The sequence below is a fragment of the Triticum urartu genome, chromosome 7A, assembly GCF_056163025.1.
Source record: "Triticum urartu cultivar PI428250 chromosome 7A, HENAU_Tu73, whole genome shotgun sequence".
In the NCBI taxonomy this organism is placed as follows: Eukaryota; Viridiplantae; Streptophyta; class Magnoliopsida; order Poales; family Poaceae; genus Triticum; species Triticum urartu.
The window spans coordinates 657,406,123-657,416,208 of NC_141879.1; the positions used below are offsets into that span (position 1 = coordinate 657,406,123).

The following is a 10,086-nucleotide window of genomic DNA, read 5'->3' on the forward strand; positions in this document are numbered from 1 at the left end:
CTTCGAAATATATTGATATGAGATCTAGTTTCGAAGATCTCGCTGCAAGGGATTTAATGGTGAAAACGAATCTTCAATCGGATTTTTCATTTAAGAGATAAAACATTTTAAAAACTGAAAATCCATGCATGCATGTGATGACGTGGCGCAATCTGTGTGTTATAGGGCGTGTGGGCGGATTTCGCACCCACCACACGTGTGGACGTTAGCTTTGTCAAAAACTAAGGGACCTGACCTCTGTGACTGGGCGACACTACGCGTCAGCCGGCGGATAATGAAAAAAGATCCGCCGCCTCTCTGACCACTAGATGTATACGTTAACGGTCGTCCGATCTACCCAAGTAAATAGCTCGCCCTTTACAACAAGAGTGGTGTTGCAAAAAACCCTCTGCAACAGCCTGCTTGTTGCAATCATCCAAGCGTGTATTTTTTTTATTTTTTACAACAAAGGAGATCTTGTTGCGGAAATTCAAAAGATCACAGGATTCTACACCTTTTTATTTTTTTGCAAGAGATTTTATTGCAGAATTTTCTTGCAACAAAATTATTGTTGCAAAAAAATTAAAGATCGATTGCATAATCTTTTGAAACAGGGGTCATATTTTAGATTTTTTTTTCGCAACAAAATTCATGTTGCAGAACTCTATTTTTGCAAACAGATACCGTAGCATGAAGGAGATAGTGCCGGCGGCGAGAGGAGCTTGAGGTGTTGGCGGCCATGGCCGGCCAAGGTCGGGCTTCCGTTGGCGTCGGATGGCAGTCGCTCGCGTGGTGGTGCCGCGGCAGATCACGACTACTGCCATCTCTGGTCGTGGTGGTGGTGCCGCTCGCAGCTTCGGGTGATTCCGTCGCTCACCACCATTTCTCACCACTGGGGGTTGGACTTGGGAAGTCCGTCGGCGCTTGCGAACAACATGGTGGTTTGCGTAGATGGCCGATGGCCTAGGCGGTTGCAAAAAAAAGGAGAAAAATGAGTGGAGGAAGTGGTCGCTGAAGAGATAAGATTAAAAGGGAGATGTGGGTGGACCATAGGGGACACATGTTGTTCAGGGAAGGTGGAAGATGCATTGGAGTGTTTAGCTGGTTGAATGAGAGCTTTTCCCCTCAGAAAAGGCCCAACTTGAGAAAATCATAGTGAATCTAAGAAAAAGAACAAACACACGTAACAATTGCCATGGCCCACCACAGAAAAAGAATCATACATGGTAAAAAGACTCACAAAAAGAATTTGCCATGTCCACTACAAAACAAGACGGTGTATTTTACTTGTTGTGGTCGTGTAATTTAAGTTGCCATCAAAATAAATTAAGTTGTCATGCCAACAAAGTTTTTAGTTTCCGATGAAAATGATGCAGAATTGAAGATGCTGTCAAAAGCTTCATCGACCTGACTGTAGGCGACATATTTGGCCTGGTTCGATTGCTGATACTATTTGTATTCTGATGAACATTTTGAAATGGATAAACCTTTACCCCTTAAAAAAAGGCCACCCGGCGTGATTCAGCTCTCCCCAGCTTGTGCCGAAGGCAGTTGCACGAACGCGAATGTAAAAATAAATCCCTCGCAAAAAAAAGAATGTAAAAATAAATCGGTCGAAGGGCTCTCAAGTTGCCTGAGAATTGAGAATCAGCAATTCCGGCGGTAGAAATATAAATGTTTGAAATGTTCTCAATTTTGCAGGGGTTTTTCTGTAATAGGAAAAAGATGTTAAGCTTGTAGTCCATTGCAGCTCTTCTTGCCGAGAGAATGAGTCCACCACTGGAATCTCCTAAACAAGGCAGCATGCCTAAACTTGCATAGATCCAAGGCACCCTCCATGCGCGCGGGCGCCATGCCGTGCATGCATGCGGATGCGCCGAGAGACGGAGCGGCACACATAAATAGGCGCGCGCGCCACACCGCATACGCGCGGCGGCGAGCGATCGGCGGGAAGCTGCATGCATCGCCCGTCTCCCTCGCCATCCCCACCGCCTGCCCCCTTCTGCCCCCCTCTCCTTGCCGGGTTGCAGGGCGCGCTCCAGCTCTCCGTGTTCCCCTCGCCGGGAACCTGAGCTGATCATTTCCTTTCCCACCGATCGGTCCGTCTACTAGGAGCCGACGATCGACAACAACCCAATTCGTTCCAGCTCTCGACCGCTCGTTCATCCGGCCCGCCGGGCCATGCGCTGGAGGTAAGCCGGCGCCGACACCGACATCGCCTGCAGTTCTCTCTCCCCCCTCTCTCTTGGACGTCCGGGCCGGGAGGGGAGGAGAGAAGACCAGAAGGACTGACGACACCTCGCGGCGCGAGCACGGAGGAGGAGGAGGAGTGGTGCGGGGAGACGAAGACAATCTGCTGAGATGGCGACGGCGATGGACACGACGGTGCCGAGGAGCGGGGTGGGGGAAGGCGGCGGCGGCGGTGGGCTGAAGAAGGGGCCGTGGACGCAGGCGGAGGACCGGGTGCTGCTCGACCACGTGCGGCGGCACGGCGAGGGCAACTGGAACGCGGTGCGCCGGGAGACCGGGCTGCAGCGCTGCGGCAAGAGCTGCCGGCTCCGGTGGGCCAACCACCTCCGCCCCAACCTCCGCAAGGGCCCCTTCTCCCCCGAGGAGGAGCGCCTCATCCTTCGCCTCCACGGCCTCATCGGCAACAAGTGGGCGCGCATCTCAACACACGTACGTGCCAACAAAACCTAACCTCTTCTTCTTCCATGGATCTTGTGTCGCATGAGTATGATCCATCTCTGACAAGTGACAATGTTGCATGCATGCATGGCGGTGTACGTGTGATGGATGAAGCTGCCGGGGAGGACGGACAACGAGGTCAAGAACTTCTGGAACACGCGCCTCAAGCGCCGGCAGCGCGCCGGGCAGTCGCTCTACCCGCCGGACGTCGAGCGGGAGATCGCCCTCATGCGCGCCCAGAACATCAACCCGTTCGCCGACGCGGACGGCAACACTGCGGCGTCGCCGTTCTCGGACCCGTTCGCGCTGCCTCCCAGGCCGCCGTCGTCCACCAAACCGCCCTCTCACTCTCACTCCTCGCCGCTGATCGACCAGCACCACCCGCTCCTCAACCAGATGCAGGGGATGCAGATGCGCCACCACGCCGCACAGCACCAGCACCCGCAGCCGGCGTTCCACCACCACCACCATCACCACCACGGCGGCATGAGGGCTGCGGGGCTCCCGCCGTTGCCGGCCACGGCGGCCAGGCCGCACGAGCTCCCTTCGAACCAAATCGAGACGGCGAGCTGCAGCGGCGGCGGCGACGACCTGCTCGAGGCGCAGCTGCTCGGCGTCGACGACCATCAACTCCCCCGTCCCAACCATGGCGTGTGCAGGGCCGGCTCCATGCCCGATCTCATGTACGGCGGCGTCTCGAGCGCCAGCGACAGCGACGATACCTCGCAGTTCCCTCCCGGAGGCCAGGACGCGCACCATGGCGGGAAATGGGACTTCCTCATCGGTCAGTGCATTCATCCATCTCGCTGCTCTTTCTGAAATCTGAATTCGCAAAGACAGGAGTTGATCCACATAATTAATTACCAAAACTGAGGCTAGGTTAATGAATTGGTGCCATTCTTCACTGAAAAAAGTCCATTTTACTACTTGCATAAACTGGGTGGTTCTGTTTACCCCGTGATTTATTTTTTGGTTTCTTTTACCCCAAACAAACTTAAACCGGACAAAACATCCTCCGGCCGGACTGGTTTTTCTCCACCCGATGCTGATGTGGCACTAGTCAATGGTGGTTTTGACCTGGGTGGGGCCCCCTTGTCAGATTTCTTTCTCTCTCTCCAGGTCACAACAGCCCTGAGCCCCCGATCTCCTTTATACACGGCTGTGTCTGAGCACCACCGCGCCGTTGTGTCACCGCTGAAGCCCTCCACGCCGGCGACATCTCACTCCTAGCACTGCTCCGCTGTCGGTCGCCTCATTGCTTCTGCTCCGACAAGGAGATCGCCGCCGGCCACCTCCGGGCCTCCTGCAGCACCTCCCTGCCGTCCAGCGACCCCACCAGCGACGCCACCGTCGGCCTCGGCGCTGGCGGCGAGGCAGAGGAGTTTGCACGGCGGCGACTGCATATGAAGAAAAGAAAAGTGAGGAAGAACTCATGATTGTATTATCCTCTGGGTGTACACTTATACACAGATAACACACGCACACGGCTAGACTAACTAACACAGTTATGCACAGGCTAACCATTCCTAGAAGCTAGCATGCAAATCGTGGGCTGTTGGCGCAGCGGCAGCACACACGTTAGTGCATGCACTACTACCTGAAAGACCGGTTCCAACATCATGGCCCTCGCCGGATCTAAAGCCGGGGCCCGACGGGGACGGGTGTTGGGTGACTAATGGCGACGACGAACATGGATCTGTGGCAGGGTGGCGGGATCCAAGTCAAGGACGCTGGAGGCCGACGTTGACGGTGGTCTCAGGTGGCCACGGTGGTTCTCAGCAACGCCGATCTGCAGAACGGAGCGCCGGCCATGGCATTTAGAGCAAGGAGAGAGAGTCGTCGTGGTCATGGTACGCAGCAGCAGCAGCAGCATGACGAGTAGGAGGAGGAGGACGGGGAGCAGGCTGCTGCAGCCTGGAGAAGTGCTCTCACGGCGGCGGCAGCAAAGCGGGGAAGAAGAAGGCGGGAGCTGAGGAGGAGGCTCGCTGGCGGGTGTATCCGGAGAGAGAGACCACCGTTGACTAGTGCCACATCAGCAGCGTGTGGAGAAAAACCAGTCCGGAGGATGTTTTGTCCGGTTTAGATTTGTTTGGGGGTAAAAGAAGGCAAAAATAGGTCAGGAGGTAAAATGCACCACCCATTTTATTCAGGGTAGTAAAATGGACTTTTTTCTTCTTCATTTTATTTTTTTGCAAATCAGTGCCGGGTTTGGGACAGAGCATTGCAATTGGCACTGATGAACGCTTGACAGTCTTCCTGACCGGTGGGGCTCATATGACAGCGCCGACGTCGCGAAATAGCCACGTTGTAATGTTTGACTCCTCTGTCTTACCTTAGGCCCCGTGTTCACTATCCCCGACACCGCGGTGTCATCCATGCTCTGCTCCGGCTGGCGGTCACCGTCTCCTCGCTGTCGGCCTGCATGGTGCCAAGAGCAGCCGCGCGCGAGTCCACGCCGGAAGGACCGGAAGTAGAGCATTTTCGCGCAGCCCGGACGGCGTCGCTGTGTCCTACCCGACGGCGGAGGGCTGCCGGCGCACGGCCCGCTGCCGCTGATAACATAGACACACAGTGCTGGTGGTGCGGGCGTGACGTGGGCGCGCTCCGCACAGGGGAGCAAGTGCAGTCCCTCACCGTGTGCGTCTGGGCATTGGACGAAGCCGCTCTCGGCCTGATGGAGTCACCGGACCTCACATGCTCGTCTCGGCCTTCTGCTGGAGCAGCGGGTTCGGATAGATGCTGGAGGCGAATCTATATCCTCTCCGCGCCATGCCCTCGCTCGGGCAGGGGCATATAGGACCAGAGTAGAGGGAGAGACGAAGATGGGAGAGAGAGAGAGAGAGAGAGAGATGAGTCAACCATGTCCATGTGGATATTTTTCCCATGTCAGCCTGACCAATGGCCCCACAGGTCAATGTGTGACATCCAGAACATAATCGGTGCTGATTTGCAAAAAAGATTACAAAAGTGATACAAATTCCAGTTGTGATAGTTCCGTGCAATTAACTTCAAAGACAGTAGCATAAATCATTTCCTCAACCAAATTATTACACAGACAATGTTTATTAGTCAGCGAAATTAAGCTACTCCTTTCATTTTTATTTACTCGGTATAACTTTTTTGGTCTCAAGATAAACTTTGTAGCTTTGAACATGTTTATACATCTAGATACATCCATACCTGCGACGAGTAATTCGGAACGGAGGGAGTACACGATACCAAATCAATAGCATCACCATTGAATATATTTCCACATTATAATATACTCCTTGTTATTGTAAATGTTCATATCATTTCTTATAACTTTGATCAATTTTTGTAAAGTTTGACTCCGAACAAAATAATATGCAAATTAAATAAAAACAGGGGTAGCATGTTTCGATTTTTGAACCAAACTAGGAACTCTGACTGATCCGATCGGTGACTCACATTTTGTTTCATGTATTGGGAAATTCATTTACCTGATGCAGATGATGTGAAGCCGCCAATGAGGAGGGCGACGAGCGCAGCGGAGAACGAGACCTCCGGTATGTTCGGCGTGGCCCATGGGTCGATATCCGGGGAGTGGTTCGGCACCGGCGTTGGGTCGCCAGGGCCGTCCTCCGTCGTCACCACGGACGATGAGTTCGGCCTCGAGATGCAGCAGCTCATGTCGTCGCTGCCACTGTCGGCCGACGAGCTTAACTGGAACGCTTAATTGGCAAAAGAAAAGGGGGAAATCAAAGACATAGGGCTGGTGTTTCTTTCTGTGGGAGCAGAAGATGCCTTCTTTTTGTATCAAGTGAGTTATATTGTCGGGTCTTGCTAATGATGCTATAAGAAGCGTTTCGCCCCATGATCAGCTTGGGTGTCAAAAAGAAACAGAGATGAAATCCCTTGTTCTTAATTAAAGGAGCAAAAATAGTTTCAGTTTTTTAAAGGAACAAAAATACTAATCATGCCAGTCGGTTGCAATCTATGGAGGTAAGTACTCTCCCCTCACTAATCTCATCTCCTGATAAACTGAAACAATTGATTAAACTCACTACATGTAACATTTGGCGCGTTTATCCTTTTGCATCGGCAAGACGCGAAAGCTATATATATACAGATCTTTCCAAGGGGATTTAAGAAAATAAACTTTACAGAATTAAATTGATCATTTTGTCTAGTGAAGAATCTAACTTCATGGAATTATTAAACAAAGTATCGCATCAAAGAGACCAAAATAGTCCACCTGCAAACTCCGCGAGTGCACCAAATCTACATTATAGATATTGTAAGGATGTACTAGGTTGTATTTTCTACTCCCTTCGTCTGAAATTACTTGTCATTCAAATGAATGTATCCATGGATAAATCCATTTGGGTGACAAGTAATTCTAGACGGAGGGAGTATATGCTGGGAGCCACATATCTGGTAGAAGCACACCACACGTGCAACTCCAATGTGAAAGTAAGGTGGGCCATAACACAAAGAGCTATAAGCCACCCTTAGCTTTCGTCCGGGTTAATTAGACCCCCCCCCCCCCCTCGTATTTTGAGTCGGTTGTATATAAAACTAACAAAATATAAATTATATGACAGAAAAAGTATATTGTCCGGTTTGTATTTGAAACAACTTTCTCATTGTATAATTTTTGTGACATATAGTTTACATTTTATTAGTTAAATTTCTGGTCAAACTTTAGCACAAAATAACAGGGGACCTAGTAAACCAGATTGGAGGTAGTAACTTTACACACCGTGGAAGTCAGCATCAAAGTGAAATTTGTTGAGGTCACTGGTAACCATATGTCTGGGCCGTGTGTAGGTGCAACAGTCTACAGTAATAACTTATATATATATATATTTGTCTATTATATTGCTGCGCATCATATGCATTATCGTCATTATTATATCATCTTCATTGCATAATTAAATAATTAATTAGGACATTTTATTTTACCATTTTGTTAAATGATGAATAAGTAAACCCCCTCTCCCTTCTGATGTTCTAGTCCGAGACTCACCCCCAGACCTTGGATACACTCTTCTTGTGATATTTGGGAGCTACACAAATTCTTTCACAATACTAGGCATCACTCATAGTGCAAACCTCATTTATGCAATAAATGGGGATATTTTTCAAATAGATATCAAGTGAGCTCTGAATGACTTAAAAATATTTTGTATGGCCTCATTATAGTATAGAGAGACTATGTTTAAAATTACACATCAAACATAGTTTGTTTTATGCCCAAAAGATTAAATGTGAAGATGTCACAAACAGTTAAATAATAAATCAATTTATTAAATACAACAATGAAAACGGTTCGAGATTTGGACACACGGTTCAAGAGATAAAACATTTTGAATAAACGGATCTAAGAAAAAAAGAAAAAACTCTCAGGTTGCGACAAGTGACGCACATGCAGTGCGCCACCTGTCGCAACCTGGAAAGGTGAGAGTGATCTTTGGAATGAGTACTCATCAATTATTGATTTCGGCTTCTTTGTTGGCATGGCCCGTACAAATCCGAGCAACCTATTGTTGCGAGCACTGTTTTGCAGCTTCCGCTCGCTCCTATAGATGAGCCTCAGCCCAGTAGATCTGTTATAGTTATTATTTGCTCAGTGCACCGGGTGACCAGCCCATTGCACTGTTACGTCCCATTAGTTCTATTATTAATTCTCTACAGTTTATTAATTTCAACAAAGTTGTATATAACTTGCTTCAACCGTGTAAAGTCCACCATTACTCTGATCACAAAGAGTTATAGGGTACCAGATTTGAGATACACGGCTGTGAAGGCGGTAATTTGGGGATTGTCCAGTCATTGTCCGCGGATGTAGATGCTCTTATGTGATGCATATGGATAGACTCAAGCCTATGGTATAGTAGGGGGGATTGGACCTTGCTGCCGGTGAATCAGGGTTGCCCATGTAGATCCACCAACTACTAGAATAATCATAATATTGGTATAGTTCTTGCCAACCTATTTGCCAATCGTCGGCAATTTATTTTGATACTAAAAATGACGACCTCACTAAGAGCACTAACCTTTTAGTGGCGATGCGTCCATCATATGTGGCATGTTTATTCTCTACTTGGGTCCCCTAATAGCGGCAACTCCAGTTGATCAACAGAAGTCTCTTCCCCGCAATTATAGCAATAGCAAACTACATCACCAGGACGTATTCCAGTAAAACCACATGTCCCATTTTGATACTTCAGTGGTATGCAAAAGTTCATACATGTTATACCATCACAAGGACCAGGTAGTCTGTAGTAGTGTTGACAACAAGAAAATTGTAGTAATGCTTTGGTACTATGTTCGTTACTTACCATAAAAGAAGAGGACCGCTAATAGGAGCATATACACACCTACTACTGCCACCTTTTGTGCCATGGTGAATACTGGATTGGTAACTTGAGATGTAGAAGACAAGAGTTGGTAGACATGTGTATTTATATTGTTAGGCTTGAATATGATAAATTATAATCTAGTAACTTCATTTTGTCATTTTGGAAACCATTAAATGATAATCAAATATTTGATAAGGTGGATATGATACCATTTGAATTGACATTTATGGGGTTCTTTTGATTAGGCATTTACTACTTGCCTTTCATATAATCTACCTCCGTTCCTAAATATAAGTCTTTTTACAAATTCTGATATGGACTACATACGGAGTAAAATGAGTGAATCTACACTCTAAAATATGTCTATATATATCTATATGTAGTCTCTACTGAAATATCTAAAAATAATTATATTTAGGAAAAAAAAAGGAGGTGTTTCCTATTTGGGGCTTCAGGCGCCCATTACAGTCGATTTTGCATTTTTTTAGGTGGTAAACCGCACTTTATTGATGAGTCTCAAGGTTTATAGAAATGATAAGGGGATCATGAGGAAGCCCAACCACAAATGGCGACCAGAATCTAAACTAGAAGAAAGTTTAGCTAAATTATGAGCATCCCAATTCGACGAATGACCTTCAAAAAGAAATCGCAGCTAGTGAAATCTCCTGACCGGGCTACAATCTCTTTGATTCTTCTTGAGTGCCTGACTTCAGTGCCCATTCTAATATCTGAAATCACCGTCTTGCAGTCGCTTCCGATAATGATCTTACCCACCGCCAGACCAAGCGCGAGAGATAGAGCTTCCCGGCACGCAAGGGCTTCGAGTCTAGCTGGGTCCACTATGCTGGAGAAGACCATGGCAGAAGAGCCCGGGAACATATGCCGTTATGGTCTCTACACACTGTTGCTGCAGCTCCCCTATCTCCACTTCTTATTAAACCTCCGTCAACATGAATCTTCGCTATGCCGGGTCCCGGAGGCCTCCACTGTTGGCGTTGCTGTGCGATTCTGTGATTCCCGCTCGCAGCTCTCCCCTGCGTTCTCTCTGGCCCTTTTAGAGAATCAAGTTCAACAATGAATCTTACCATAAATG

At 48.3% G+C, this 10,086-nt stretch overlaps 1 protein-coding gene across 1 annotated transcript; it reads left to right on the top strand.

Annotated features, from left to right (window-relative positions):
* The first annotated feature begins 1,900 nt into the window (after positions 1-1,900).
* On the top strand, positions 1,901-6,528 carry LOC125519266 (uncharacterized). Its single transcript, XM_048684128.2, has 3 exons — positions 1,901-2,658; positions 2,782-3,451; positions 6,138-6,528. Exons 1-3 carry the CDS (start codon positions 2,341-2,343, stop codon positions 6,362-6,364), a joined length of 1,215 nt encoding a protein of 404 aa, XP_048540085.2. The 5' UTR covers positions 1,901-2,340; the 3' UTR covers positions 6,365-6,528.
* The last annotated feature ends 3,558 nt before the right edge of the window (positions 6,529-10,086 follow it).

What these genes read in the sequence shown, in the direction of transcription:
- LOC125519266 (XM_048684128.2), top strand. Translation starts at nt 2,341, where the DNA reads ATGGCGACGGCGATGGACACGACGGTGCCGAGGAGCGGGGTGGGGGAA. An exon ending in GGGCGCGCATCTCAACACAC is followed by an intron (nt 2,659 to 2,781) that starts GTACGTGCCAAC and finishes TGATGGATGAAG; the next exon opens with CTGCCGGGGAGGACGGACAA. An exon ending in GAAATGGGACTTCCTCATCG is followed by an intron (nt 3,452 to 6,137) that starts GTCAGTGCATTC and finishes TACCTGATGCAG; the next exon opens with ATGATGTGAAGCCGCCAATG.